Source organism: Apaloderma vittatum, unplaced genomic scaffold (assembly GCF_000703405.1).
Source record: "Apaloderma vittatum isolate BGI_N311 unplaced genomic scaffold, ASM70340v1 scaffold14809, whole genome shotgun sequence".
Classification (NCBI taxonomy): Eukaryota; Metazoa; Chordata; class Aves; order Trogoniformes; family Trogonidae; genus Apaloderma; species Apaloderma vittatum.
In genome coordinates this window covers 1-15,151 of record NW_009734726.1, presented here as the reverse complement: position 1 = coordinate 15,151, position 15,151 = coordinate 1, and the positions used below count along the sequence as shown (strand labels likewise).

General features: G+C 38.6%; 1 protein-coding gene across 1 annotated transcript; it reads right to left on the bottom strand.

Annotated features, from left to right (window-relative positions):
- Positions 1-358: 358 nt before the first annotated feature.
- On the bottom strand, positions 359-15,137 carry LOC104269933 (the record flags this gene model as incomplete). Its single annotated transcript, XM_009876386.1, has 5 exons — positions 14,959-15,137; positions 13,965-14,101; positions 12,252-12,560; positions 4,400-4,459; positions 359-649 (listed from the first exon to the last, which is right to left on the bottom strand). Coding segments are annotated over exons 1-5 (976 nt in total), but the record flags the coding sequence as incomplete, so codon positions are not given.
- Positions 15,138-15,151: the final 14 nt, after the last annotated feature.

Sequence of the window (15,151 nt, the reverse complement as noted above, 5' to 3'; positions counted from 1 at the left end):
CATAAGCCATGGGTAACAGAGAGGTAGTACTGTTTTCAGAAACTTCTGTAGACTGGAAAGTAATGTGCATGGCTCAGTGCAGACCTTTTGGAGCTTTGCTAGTTTATACCTGATGAGGTTCAAGAACTGCACTTTTCCTATTGCGAAGGGGTGTTCACTTGGGGAGTGTAGCACAGGCTGGGTAGCTTTTCCTGGGAAACCTTTGGTGGTTTCTCTGGATATGCTTTTTAGCTGTTGTTTTGGAAAGGAGCACAGATGCTTCCAGGAACAGTAATAGAAAGCATTATTTCTATAATTTTATTGCAAAGAAAATGGATTTCTATAATATGTAGAATTAAATTTTGAATGTAGTATATACCTTGTGTCGGCAGTGACTGTTGTCCGGTTTCATGCTCATACTTGCAAAAATAGTTGTTGTCTTTGTTCTCTGCTGGTACAGTTAACCAGCTGCTGACTGAGTATAAATCCCCCTTTGGGGGCTTCCAAACATCTCCTTTTACCACATGGTCTGTTACCTCTTTTTTTCCATCAGTCCATGTCACCCCAATAACTTCTGGGTAGAATTTCTCGATAAGGCAAACATACGTTATCTGATTGTCATGTTTCTTCTGCAGTATTTCAGAGTTTGTCGGTGCAGAACTTCCTTTATCTGGATTGACCATCAGAGGAAAAAAATAATAAAATAAAGAGCTGGAAGATTGATAGTACAGCAAATAAATACGCAGCCACACGTTCTGAAAAGCAACAATCTAAATGTCTTATTGATGAATGTTTTAGCTCTTTAATTTTTTAAGAAATACTTATGCTAGTAATAGAAATGTCTCACTTATGAATAAAGTTTTAGATAATGGGATGGATTATGGCAGTTGTTTCCATCCTTGAAGTAAAAATAAGCTGGATGAACTTGGCATTCAGACACACTTTATATTAAATATTATTCTGATGCACCCAAATGACAAGTTTCAATTTTCAGTGTTCTAAATATTATTGAAACTTTTTTTTTTTAATTTGGAATAAAAAATATTACTTTTAACCTTATTTTTAAATGTGTTATTTTACAGAGAACTAAAATGAATTGAGGCTTTTATGAGTTTGGTACAGAAAATGAAACTGAAAATCAGAAAACACAACTCAATTCAAATATTCAAAACTGATTTTTGTATAGACAATATAGAATCTTCCAAAGTCCAGAGAATGTTTGATCTAAGCTTTCACACTGTGCAGTGTACATGGAGAAACCTTCTTTAAGTCCTAATTCATTTAGGCAACACTAACATCTAGTCTGCTTTGTCTGTGCTTCTTGTCAGGCAGCACATCTGATAAAGACTGGAGTAGACTAGGTCTTGTCTTCAGTACTAAAGTGGATTTAAAAATATCTCACAAAAGATTTCTTGAGTATTTTGGTAGAAAAATAAACTTAAATCTTGTTATTTAAAATCATAGAAACCTACTTAAAAATGTTCGAAAAGTTACTTTTGAGTAGTGTTAAGAAACTGAAATATTGTTGAAGATACTAATCTTCCTTGAAGCTGCATCAGAGTATTCAAGTGAGATTTATCATTGAAATAAAGATGTGGACCGAGTTCAGTTGTACCAGGAATAAATTTGCTAACAATTTTATGGTTCTTTAACATTAATTTAGAGGTTAATTTTGTCTTCTTTATGTTTCAGTCCTCCTAAAGATGGAAGATTAAACTAATTTTTAAAATTATTTGTTTTTTCCAGAATTGTACATGTTCAGAAGACTATGGTGTAGCTCCTGTCTTAGTGACTTTCCATTCTGCAGAGCTTTACGACTGTTGTCGATGTTTCTTTTAGATTTGCAAAGCTTAGTATATTACCCTGACTAATTGCAGTATGCTAAAATTAATTTGTCTAGTTTGACAATCTCCTGAATTATTAAATCTAAATAGGCAGAGAGATGCTTCCAGCTGCTAGTTCATCCTGCCCATTTTAGAGACTGCTGTTAAAATGGAATAATTTCCACCTCTGGAATTGCCAATGTCCTTCCATTTAGCATGAAAAGACCCTAGGTGTTTAGCTTAAATGAAACACCTAAATCCTATCACCATACTGAGGAAATCTATTGCTTGAGGAGCTGCAACTCTGTGCACACGTGGGAGAGGCTCATGAACACACACAGGTAAATAGATGACAGTACAGAACTGAACAAATTAAGTTTTGCATATATACGTGTATATATGTCTGTGTGTGGAAAAAAAAATCTATATAAACTGTAGGTATGTTTATGCAAAAAGGAATGAAAAATTGTAGATTTAGCTGTGGATTTTGATGTGTTTTGAGGCAAGTCATTAAACTCAACAAGACTTTTTTTGGCAAATAATCTGATCCTTTCTGAAGAATTTTCAAGTTATGAATTTCCACTCCACTGTGTTTTTTTGTTTTGTTTTAGTTAAACTTTCAAAAATTTTGCAGTTTACTTTGTTAAACAGTTTTCCAAGGCAGATTTTCAGAAGTACATGGCTCTTACTTTTTAAAATGATATGTAAGCATGTGTAGATATTTCTTGAACCAAAACCTGTCTTTTCTCTCTTGTACTAATGCAGTGAGCCTACAACATTCTGCACATAAAATTCTGGAGTTAGGGTCATAATCAATGAGTGATTAACAACTATTGGTCAAAAATTTGTATTTTTTTATAGATAAACTGTCAAAAATTTTCTTAATCAAAATCCTCTACAATTTCTTTTTAAGTATCTATAAATCAGATTTATAAATAAGGTCAATGTTCTTAAGCTGAAAATTTAGTTCTTGTTGCTTGGATGTTCCCACAAAGTGAAGTAATTTTGTCTGATACTCAAAGCTCCTCAGTTCCCCTTCAAGGCACCGGAGCTGAGAGCACTCAGCTCATAAACAGCATTCTTGTCTTTCTTGCCAGCGACTTCAGGTATTATCATTGGTGATAACGTATATAGTCCTGTCCTACTGTGAGCCCCACAGATATCTTAAAGAGCTCTTAACCTTCACTCCAAAGCTTTCCCATTACAAAACTTAAAAAACCCAAATCTTTGAAAACACTTACTGGAGATGATGAGTTTTATGCCAGAACCAAATATCTTTTCTCTGAACCCCCACTGGTACATTCCCTTACAGAAACTGCTTATGACATTTTGGCCGGACAAGGACCAGATTTAACAACCAACATATAAAAAGTATAAAATGTCTAATTTTCTTGCCACGTAAATGTAGAAAATTTGAATTCAATCTCAGCTAATGCTGCTCTTATCAAGGAGTCCTTAATTGATAGTACTTTAAATTGAGTTTCAAGCTAGTCTTTGCCATACCTTGTTTAAAAAAATATCAGAAAAACCCAAAACTATTGTTGTCCGGGGGCATTGATTGAGCTACCATATTTCCTCTAGATTTCTTTTCTAGAAAAATTAATCTTTTTCCAGAATGGTGGGTGTTTTTTGACCACACGATTTAATAATACATGCATGCTAGTTAATACTTTAACTGAGTTAATGAAAGACAGTCCTGAAAAGCCATGACTCCTATCAAGGCTCGTTTTGGGCCAAATCCTCTCCATTTTAAGGTTACTGTAATCCGCTTAAATGCATGTGGGATCAAGACTGTTGACCCTCAAATCCTGCCATACTGGCCTACACAGTACTAGTGCAGGTAGTCAGTACCGAAAGGAAACGCCACACATGCATCTATGTATGTTGTAGAGAAACATCAACTTCCATCATTCCCATACACATCCTTCCACAGGGCTTCTGCTCAGGGAAAACTACATGGTCCTCACATGAAATCCTCCTGACACTAAAACTGATGGCAACATTTCAAAAATATCCATTATTTTAATTTTCTAATTATTTACTGCCTGTCTCCAGCTAACTAGTGCTGTGATGCATCCAAGAGAGCTCAGGATGGAATAAATCAGCTTTGTTAGAACAAATCCATGAGGGAGAGACCTTCCCCTTGACCAAACGGAGACATGCAGAGTTTCGGCCATGGTTTAGGGGATCTGTTGGCCCTCACAAAGTTTTTCTTTACAATATCTCTGTTCCCTCTGCTCTGAGGCCAAGGGGTGGTCTGCAGCTACATTTGTGACTTACCCTGACCCTGCTGCTCTGGGCAGTAAGCTTTGCACAAGGGAATGACCCAATGCTGCCTAAAGCATCCAAGGTAAGTTATATTTCAGCAATTTGGTTTACATGAAGTCCTAGGGTTCACCCTGTCCTCTCTTATACAAACCTTTGGGTACTAAAAGAATGCATTTTGCTACTGCAAAATCCACATACCTTTTCTGTATTATAGTTTTAAATCTACATTTTATTCTGTATTATAATTTTAAAATAGCATATCACATTCCCTCTCCTCTAGATTTTGGGTTTTCAGACTAAGATGTATTTTCTTAGATTAAAAAACTTACCAGAAACAACAAGCTTTGTGCCAGTTCCAAAGACTTTGTAGTAGTCACTGTATACAAGTGCTTTGCAGAAAACCATCTAGTCTCAATGTTTTTAAAACCTTATTTTGTATTCTATCCTGGCCTCATTTTCTTATTAGAAATACACTTGTGTTTTGACACTCTGATTTCTGTAGTTAAAACTTTCTTTACAAAATGGGGTTTGGATGAGCCTGTGTTTGTTCATACAACAAATTGCCCTTATGCTAGTCTTTTCAGGTTTAAAAAATAAGTTTGCCATACACAAAAACTAAGGAAATGTAATACTGACAAAATAGAAGGTGGAGCCCTAAATTAACAGTGACCTTTCAAAGTCATGGAAATACTCAGGCAGATCTTGTGCACTTGAGATTTGTAATTTTCTAGGCGGAGATTCCTTCAGCATCCCCTGAGGTTTCTCTAGGAATCGTGAAAAACAGTAAGGGTTATCACCTTGGCAACATGGGACATGAGGCATGTAGGTATATACACGCCTGTGCATCTGTGTATGAATATATGTCCTACCACAAGAACCTAGTGCTGCAGGCTATTAACAATTTAAGCTGATCTCTTTGGGCCATGGCTTCAGAATAACTGAGACAGTTATGAACAGGGAAATGTTTACATGAAACCTATTTATGAACATTGCCTTGAAAAAAGAAGAAAACTGAATTAATCTTCATGCCCATGAAATCCTTGATATTTTAAAGCCATTAACAAACGTTCCCGTTCGGTCCCCATGTGTTACCTGATCTAGTAGAGAGGTGGCGTCCCTGGCAGCAGGGAGGCTGGATTAAAATGATCTCTAAGGTCCCTTCCAGCTTAGGCCATTCTATGATTCTATGATTCCTATTAATCATGGTAAGAGGCTTTCACTCTGCAGATTTCTTCTGAGTGGCCACTTTTTTCCTGATTTGTATCTTACAGCTCTTTCTGCCCTAATACTCATTTGGACTTTCAAGTCTGCTAGGTTTTGATTCAGGGCTTCATGTTTTTCCATGTTTTTATTTAAAAGGGCAGAAAGTCAGTTTAATCCAACTTCAGGTAATGTATAAATAAATTTAAGTATAATCTATTTTTAGTCAATATTTATTTTATAATATATAATTGCAAAAAATAATTGTAGCTTTTTGAACTCTGAACTTCAATGCATTTGATGAAAACAAGGTAGATATTTCAGTAATATTCAGGAGATAGCATTTAAAGAAATCAAATATTGCTGCCATAATTTCTGCTATGATTTTTTTTCCTATAAATGTTAGTAGATTGTCCTTTTTATCCCTTCAAAATAAGTCAGCTTGTGAGTTGCCAGGGCGAGCCAGCTGCAGCGGTAGCAGAAGAGGTGGCAGTAGGAAAGCAGCCCCGTGCTGGCTGAGCAAGCCTCTGCTGCTGTGCTGAAGGGGAAAAATGGATTAGGAGAGGCTGATTCAGTCCGGCTCTGCTTCTGCTTCCCTGTTGTGACCTTGTGAGTGCTTACATTCCCTGGAAAGATACTTAAAGAAGAATCATGGATTGCCAGTTTGCGTTGGGCTAATATTCCCATTCCTATAAGCTTCCAAAACCTCATCTATTCTACCAAATGCAGGTACCAAACCAGTCTCTTGAATCCCAGCCCTTCTGTAACCTGCATTACTGTAAGTCTCAAGCAACTTTCTTTTAGTCAGAACTAATTAAAAGAAAGCAATGAGAACAAAGTCAAGTTCTTTACAAGTTAGTGAGAGTTTGGCTCTGTATATTTGACTCTTTCAGTATGGATCTGGGAAAAGATACTGCTCAAGCTCAAATCCTGATGATTCACTTAAATTAAAATCAATTATTCTAAGTCCTATTTTTCTCCATTTCTTTCCATTAAAGAATAACTTACTGAGCTAATGTTGGATAGTCACCTCTGAAAAGACAAGCTGTGATGAAATACCTGAGCTTGAGCAGGAGATAACTACAGCCCTTTCACTCTATTCATCAGTTAGAAGCTTCAGCCATGTAAAGACAAAATCCTACAGAACTAAAATGATGCTTGGAAATAATCTATTTTAATATATTTTAAACTATAGTTAGTAAAAGTGAGGCAAATACCTGATTAACAGGGTAAGGATTTTCACTAAAAACATTTATCCTAACACAGACATTTCTATTGAATTATAGTTATGATTTACTAAGTCTTTCTGAGATAAATAATTAAAAAATCTTTGCTTAATATGCTAATATAAGTTTATGTATTTAACCAGGCTTAAATCATTTGGTAAAAATACTTCCTCTGCTTTGTTGTTTGTACAGCTTTTTGCTCCAGGATTTTTAAAACACATCGAATGGCAAAAAGATTTTTGTCCTTCACTTCTCATTAAAAACCAGGCTTAAATCATTTGGTAAAAATACTTCCTCTGCTTTGTTGTTTGTACAGCTTTTTGCTCCAGGATGGCAAAAAGATTTTTGTCCTTCACTTTTCATTAAAATAAAAGTCTCTGCAGAAAAGGCAAAAAAGTAGATCACTTCTTCATATGTGTGTTATTAGGCAGTAAGAAGAGCATTCAGAGGTACTAATTAATTTGTACTGCCAAAGTGCTGTGTACATAAAAATCTTTCAATTTTACTAGCCTAATTAAAAAAAGGATTTTGGCAGTGGCCATTGCATGTTGCTCATTCTATCTGCATTGGAAAAAGGTTTTCTTTTTTTTAATGCTCAGTTGACAGTCGCTTGATTCCCTGCTTATTCCTTCAGTACAGCTGGAGTAAAGAACGAGGGCTCTGGAAACTACTACTGGCCATTTTCCCGCACATTTGCAAGGAGGAGCAGGATGAAAAATGGTTCAGAATAGCTCCTTTTCAGAAATGTTTATGATCCTAATCCACTGCATCGCAAATACAATGAGACATGACAAACTGGGGAGGAGAATCCTGCATAGGGATGGTGCCAGCTGGGGCTCTAAGGGAGCTGAATGTCCTCTGAGGCATTAACAGTCATCTCTATGACCACCTATAACTTACTGGATGGAAGATATCATCTAACTTACCTGACACAGTGAGATTTGTACTGGAGCCAAACACCTTGTTGTAATTATCAATCATAGTGAATAAAGTCTTTGCAGTTACAGTGCAGACATCTTACCTTTATATGGGTAAATAATATTCTTTAAAGAAAATTGTATTTGCTGTATAATCAGTTTTTAGACCCTATAAAAGTGAAACAGGAGCAGTTACCTAAACTAGGTGTGAGGTTTTTGAGGGCATGTATGTTGTTAAGTGGACAGGATTAATCTCAACTAATTTTAGTCTTCTGAAGGCATAAATGAACAGTGCACATTAGGCATCTTGGCTCCATCTCTGCTTTCTGGAGAGAGGCAGCACCAGCAGAGGATTTATTTGATCAGTTATTGCCTAGGTATTTTGCTCCTTATACAACCCTGTAAAATGAGACTTGGAATTGATGAACACTATGTTGAGATCTGAGCAGCACAAGACCCCAGCCAATATTTGTGTTGTCAGTAACAGAAAGCAAAGCCCTGCATGGATTGGGATTGAACCTCCACTAACCAGATGGACCATTTTCAGATAGTCAAAATTAGGCAAACGGTTTTCATCTCAGGTACTTAGCTGAGCTGAATCACAGGCAACTATCGAACACCTGAAGTTCACTTGAAGCAAAATAATTTTGATGAATATGTCAAAACATTTTGTTTGGCATTATTCCTTAATAATACTAATAACTGATAACGAATAGTTTCTGCAAAAGCTAGAAAGAGAGAGCAGCCTTTCAACTCTGTGTATCTTTAGGACATATCTTTGATAACTCCTTTCGTTTGGTATAGTCATAGTCCTAAAGGAAAATGTTTTGCTTTTCAAAGCATTTGAGCAACCCAAAGGTTTGACACTTTTCTTTCAGAATGGGTAAGAATATTACAAAGTTTGAACATGCGTATTTAAAGGCAAAACCATCTTTCAGTTCTCCAAGTGCTATCTTTGCAATATTTAAATTCATCTTTAAAAATAAAAGAATAATAGTTATACATTCATGCTACAATAGCTGTTGCGTTTTCCCCATTTCATACATAAATACAAAACAGTGATGCGTTTTGCACATGCAAATGCTGCTTAAGAGGAAAATCCTGCAAAGCATTTGGTAATGTTGAAAACAGGGGGATCTCAAACAGCAGAGCACTTCACACAGCCAGCGTCTGGACAGTATTAAAAAGCATTTCAGAAGGAGTTAAGTTTTATAATTTATACTTACTTGAAACAATGAGCTTAGTTCCACTTCCAAATATTTTAACATCATCATCCCACAGCCTGATAATGCTTAGCAATATCTTCTCTACTGCACTTTTCTTGCACAGACTACAGAAAAACTCTCTTTTTTTAAAAAAAGCTGGTGATAAATCTGGTCCAGTGCAACAGCTGAATTTTCAACATTGATTAAAGTGCCATTTTTAGAAATACCTTGATTTTGGTAGTGAGTAAAAAGATTCAGGTTTTTAAACCTAGCATTTTCTGTGAAGAAAGCAATGCTGTGCTTATTTTATAACTATGTTCAAATCATTTTAGCTCTTGGATTTCTCCAGCAAATATCTGTTGCCTCTGGCATGCTAGGTTTTCACAGAATCACAGAATCGTCGGTGTTGGAGGGTATGTCTAGAGATCATTTAGTCCAACCTCCCTGCTAAAGCAGGATTGCCTAGAGCACGTTACACAGGAACGCATCCAGTTGGGTTTTGAATGTCTCCAGAGAAGGAAACTCCACAACCTCCCTGGGCAGCCTGTGCCAGTGTTCTGTTACCCTCAGAGTAAAGAAGTTCTTCCTCTGGTAACCTCTTTTTTCTTTTACAAGAAGAAATCCAGCTACACTGTGATTCCCAAAGGAAATAAAGTTTATGAGTTATTTGTTGATCTAAATATACAGGTAAAAAAATTTTTCCCCATGTGTCCTATCTTGCAAATTACTTATCGAGTGAATGTGCCTTAACTAAAGTTTCATCAGACTCATATTTTGAAGCCCACATTTCACATGGAAAAATGTGTATTCTAAACAAAATTTACTGATCCCCATAACTAAGTTCATGCCTTTGCTAAGTGATTATGCTGTTGTATTTTTTTTTCAAAAGGAGCTGTCCCTATGCAGGTACAGTTCGCAAATTGCAGCGAAAAATATTTTTAGTCATGGATGACATTTTAAATTTTTCTGTAACTCCTCTGCTTTTTACAATTTGACTTAATTATAGTAACCTTGATAATATCACATATTTTCTGAACAACGTACTGTATACATTGCTGTATGCTATGTACTGAAAACAGTATTCCTCCTGTTGATTGCATAGCTCCGCCACAATTAAGAATAATACAAATGCAAAAGTAAACCAGTTACTTTCAATAGGTCAAGGAACTAGAAAGTTATTACATTCCAAGGAATTTTCCTTCTCAATCAGCTAAGACTGAACCACCTCTGCCAATAACAACATTTCTTACAAGCATTTCTTACTTGCTGTTATGAGAGTAAACTTTTAAGGAGTTCACTTTTCTTTCCCAGAACAGGAGTGAATCCATCCCAATATTTATTTTTATGTGTCCTCATTTTTCCATTCCCCTTTCCTTAGTAAGTATTCAGTAATTGTTCTAAAGGCAATCCCTCTGTTCACAAGGTCGATGTATTTTTGCCCACTCAACTGGGGCACCATACATGTTTCACAGAAAAAACATGACTTATCATGCAGAAATTAATTTTTCTACAGTCTTGCATTTTTAATTATCTGAGAACCTGAATGACTCTCTGAAAATCAAATCAATAGTAATGGTACTTACTCGAGACAATTAGCTTGGTTCCCGTGCCAAAGTATTTGATCCAGGTTCTCCACACTGTGTTTTGACTTTGCAATAAGCTAATGTGCTTACTTGTCATGCCACTGAAGAAAATCCCATTTTTTTTCCCAACCAGCCCTGGGAGACTGAGTAAAAGCCCTGCCCTTTGCTGCTGGGAGGGTGTTGGAAATTTCAGGCTTGCACCTGGGTATTTGATATCTAATGACCTTCGGAGCAAATCTCTTCCCTAAGGTGTTACAGGTTTGTTAGATAGCCACTTTGCTTAATGCCTAAGAATTATGTGAAGAACTGTCTTCAATTTCAGACACACAAATAGGTGCATATTGTTGTGCATGTTAAAACTCACATACCTTCGGCTGATGATCCTGCCCTTTCACAAAGGAGGACATTTCCTCTCACCTGGAATTAAGTGACATCAAGAGCTCCTAGCATGTAGTTCATTTTCAGTTGTCTTAATACAGTTCAGCAGAGGGGAGGGAGGGAAAGCCAGCATCATAAGCCTCAAGAAGACGTCCATGTGCTGCAGATTGCATTTTTTGCCTCCAGTACGTGGTCGTTGTCCACCCATCTCCTGGAACCACTCCAGGCTCTGCAACAATAGCTCACCAGCAGCTTTTCATGTACTTGCTGGTGGGCACCCATGTTTCATATAAAACAGCCCAAGATAACATCAGAGGAGTCACTGCTTCTGTTGATCAAACAACCTGCACGCTTAGTTTGAAGAGGTTTGAGTACTTCTGGGCTCTCTTGTGGCATACTGACTGCAAAACAACACTAAGATATGATTTTGGGCTAGAGTGAGGAACTATACTGAGGGTGAATGTCTTTCAGTTGAAGTAGGTGTAACAAAAGCAGTCATCTACGCTGAATGCTCCTGAGCGGGAACATCATAATTGCAAACACGAATCAATGGCAGGAGTGGTGTAGACAGAAAGCAGTGGCAACCAGTGCTTTTCCTGCCATGTCCTTAGACACACGGTGAAGAAGGCCACCACCATCTCACCTGCAGTTTCTGGGGCTGTTGGACTATGGTCAGAACAGTGAGTAGCTGAAATATGCATATACTGCATATTGCAGACAGCTTGTCTAACTCCCCTGTATGATCTGGGCTTGCAAGTATGAGGAGGACAAACCTGACCTGCAGCCATTCAGAGACCTAATACACATTTGAAATTGTTGTGTCACTTTTTCATTCCATCAGGCTACTATTCTTTAATGAGTTACACTTCAAAGTTGCTGAATTTGTTAGGCATGAGGGTCAGCATGCACCTTGAGGCAGAAGCTAGGAGGGTCGCATTGCTTAAATACAGAAAGATGGTCTTAAATATAGAAAGCTCTTTTTTTTGATATTAGGTTTAGTAGCTCCGTCTTCAACTTTTTGGGTAATTCATATACATCACTACTATTATGAACAGTAATGAAATACAGACATTGATAAACAAGAAGGAAGCTGAAAGGGGATGATGAAGCTCAAAGAACCCCCACAAAAATTTGCGCCTCCAGATCTCAGGAGGAGTAATTAGAAAATCTTCCTCCTCCAACAGTTACAAGCTTTTAAGTGAAAATAGCACTCCTTTTTTTTTTTTTTTACTTAAAATTTTACAAACTTTCCAACTGAAACTCTATTTTCGTTTTCTTTGTCAGGCCAAAAGTTTTGAAGCACTCCAGTACAACATGCTGACCTATTTCTAGGAGCAAAAATATGGAAATGTGTCCCTTTCCATCAAATAAATCCTTGCAACCAAGGCATGCTTGAGCAAAGAAGAGGAGAAGGTGGAATGCAGAGAATGGGTTAGGTATTGGGCTTACCATTCTCTTTGCACTTGCTTAAGTCAAAATCCCTAGCTTTTGGCAGCTAATGCTTTTAAGGCACCATGTCAGCACCAACCATGTCCTGCTTCTTCAGCGCCTGCGCCTGAGGCAGCTCATCCACTCCAAGGGAAGTGGTTTGGGGTCTTTCAGGTTCTTTTTGTTTGAGATGCTGAGGGATTTTTTGTCTAGGTGATCTCTGACTTTCTACCATGGTGATTACTCCAGTATGCACAATAGTAGGTAGCAGTGTCATCTGGACTGATGTTGTTTATTTTAAGAATATGCAGTTTCTGGCTAGAAACTTTGTCAACTATGTACCTGTGTGCTTGGAAGCCATCATCTACTACTTTTGTCTCTGGAAAAAAGAGTATCCTCTTTGGACTATTATTTGCCTTCTGTTGATACCAGTGTATGATGGTTCCAACAAAATCTTGAGAGACATCTTTAAAGTGACATTCCAGATGTACGCTTCCTTTAGACTTAGTGATGGATATAGGGCTCTGCATGGGAATTTCTTGTGCAAGTCCATCTAGGAAAAAAAAATAAAGAAAATAGGAGAAATTATGTCATTAGCTGGAATTCAAGGATTTGGAAAGGTGCTTGCTAGCGCAACCATGGGTGCCTGTGAAGAAAGGTAAGAAAATAAGGAAGGACTTACAGAACTGAGCGGCTGTGGCCATGAGCACTGGCAGCAGCAACATGTTTGCTTGTCACACTCTGCTATTTTTGAGTCTCAGTGAAGAAGGAAACTGACTCTGGTGCCACATGGGAGGAGGAGGGGACTCCCCATGGGTAGCAGCTGGGGACACTGTACATCTAGGCTGAGCAACGTGTCCCCTGAGCTCCTGCATGGAGCAATGGAGATGGGGAAGCAAATGGAAAGGGAATGGAAGAAGGACACTTTCCCCTGCATGTGGTTTTGCTCTATGGACAGACCATGGGCAGCAGGCAGACCAGGGGCAGCTGTTGTGAAGCTCAGGAAGTGCTGATTCCCTGGGAGATATCTGGAGTGACAGAGGTGGAATGATAGGGATGGTGGAACCACTGGAGGTGGGTATTTTAATGGTGCACATCAATCGTACTGTCATAAAATGAGCACAGTGATGCCACATGCTCCATCAAGGATAACATCCGCTTCAGGAAACTTTCTGACACCATGGCAGGACCACAAGGAAATGGTATCTTGAAAAAACGTCAACACTGACTGCAGCACTGCAAGTACCATAGTGATGGGTGCTGAAAACCACTGCGTGTGGAAGACAGAAAAGAGCAAAAATAAGCATGATTCACTGAATTAAGAGGAAACTCTTTGGAAAACTGCTATGAGATCCTATGAATAGAGACAGCAAGTGACATTACTGCCTTCTGGCTGGGAGTTGTGTGTCACACCACTGATTAGCCCTGAAGATACCAACAGGATTCACTGAGATCAGTGAGAATTTAACTGCATAAACTTCACTTTGTGTTTGAGACTTTTGAGACCTGAGGTGACTGGTGTTTAGTGTTTATATGCACCTAGCTCGATCTTCTTTCTGAAGTCCCAGAGCTCATCTTCGGGAGGAGATGAGCATTTCAGGTATCTAATTACACCCCTCATCAGGAAAAGAAAAGCTGATGAGTAGGCACATACTGGGCTAAAGGAACAAGCAAAAAAAATTATTTCCTGCAGGCTCCTCTGTGAAATATTTTCTGTACTCAAGGCCACTCCCTGCAAATTTGTAATAAGTCCATCAAACTTGAGAATTTCAGCAAATCTCCTTCCTTCCAAAAGCCCCCAGTTTATCCTATTTACCCTAACATGAAATGAAGGAAGTTGATTATAAGCAGCACATCACTGATTGGTAGATAAGAGACTGTAAATCTCGGATTTAAATTGGTCCATGAGGGATTTTGCTGTTTCCAAATAAGGTACACAATATTTCCAGGTACTTACCGTTGCTGACACGAACCGCAAAGAAGACTATAGTGGGAAACTTTTTCTTAGAAGTGTTAGGCAGTGGCAAGCATGCAATTTCCACTACTGAGGTACTTTCTTCAGTATGTTGTCTTTCTTTCACTGCCTTCTCTTTCCTAGGGGAAAATAGTGGCTGGGCCAGAAAGTCAATTCAATGTTCACTTCCCTCAAGGGCCACCAGACTTCTGCCATGGCTATGCAAACAGCACCAAAGGAGCAGTTGATTTGCCAGTACTTATGTGCTAATTCTTAAGTCAGTGAAGACTTTCTTTGTCCTTAAAATAGAAGACATGTCGACAGCTGCTCTATCGCTCCCCCTTCTCAGCTAGACAGGGGAATCAAAAATAAAACAAAGGGCTCATGGGTTCATCCACTAATAGGGAATGTGAGCTGGGATTAGACTGTCGTGAGACAGTATTACCATACTGATGATGTGTAAGGACAGGGAGAACACTCAAAATTACCATCCTGGGCAAAGCATGCTCAACTTGGGGAAATTAATTAAATTTATTAACAATCAAATTGGAGAAGAGCAATGACAAATTAAAAAAAAACAACACCAAAATCTTAAAAATAACCCCTGCCCCCCTTCTTCCCAGGCTTAACTTTGCACCTGATTTATCAAGCTCCTCCCATCAAGCAGTGCAGGGGGATGGGGAATGGGGGTTGCAGTTAGTTCATTGGATGTTTCTACCGCTCCTTCTTTCTCAGAGGGAGGACTCCTCACTCTACTCTTCCCCTGCTCCACTGTGGGGTCCCTCTCACGGTAGACCATTCCTTCACAAACTTTCACCAACGTGAATCCTTCTTTCAATAGATAGTTCTTGACAAACTGCCCCAATGTGAGGCTCATCCATGGGGTGCAGTCCTTCCGCAGTAAACTGCTCCAATGTGAGTCGCCCATGGAATCACAAGACCTTCCAGCAAACCTGCTGTAGTGTGGGCTCCTCTCCCCACAGACTACAGGTCCTGCCAGGAGCCTGCTCCAGTGTAGGCTTCGAATGGGGTCACAGCCTCCTTCAAGGCATCCACCTGCTCCAGTGCAGGTTCCTCCATGGGCCATAGGTGGACATCTACACCCCTGGCACCTCCATGGACTGCAAGGGAATGGCCTGCAAGGGAGTGGCCTGCCTCAACCATGGTCTTCACCATGGCTCAGGGGAATC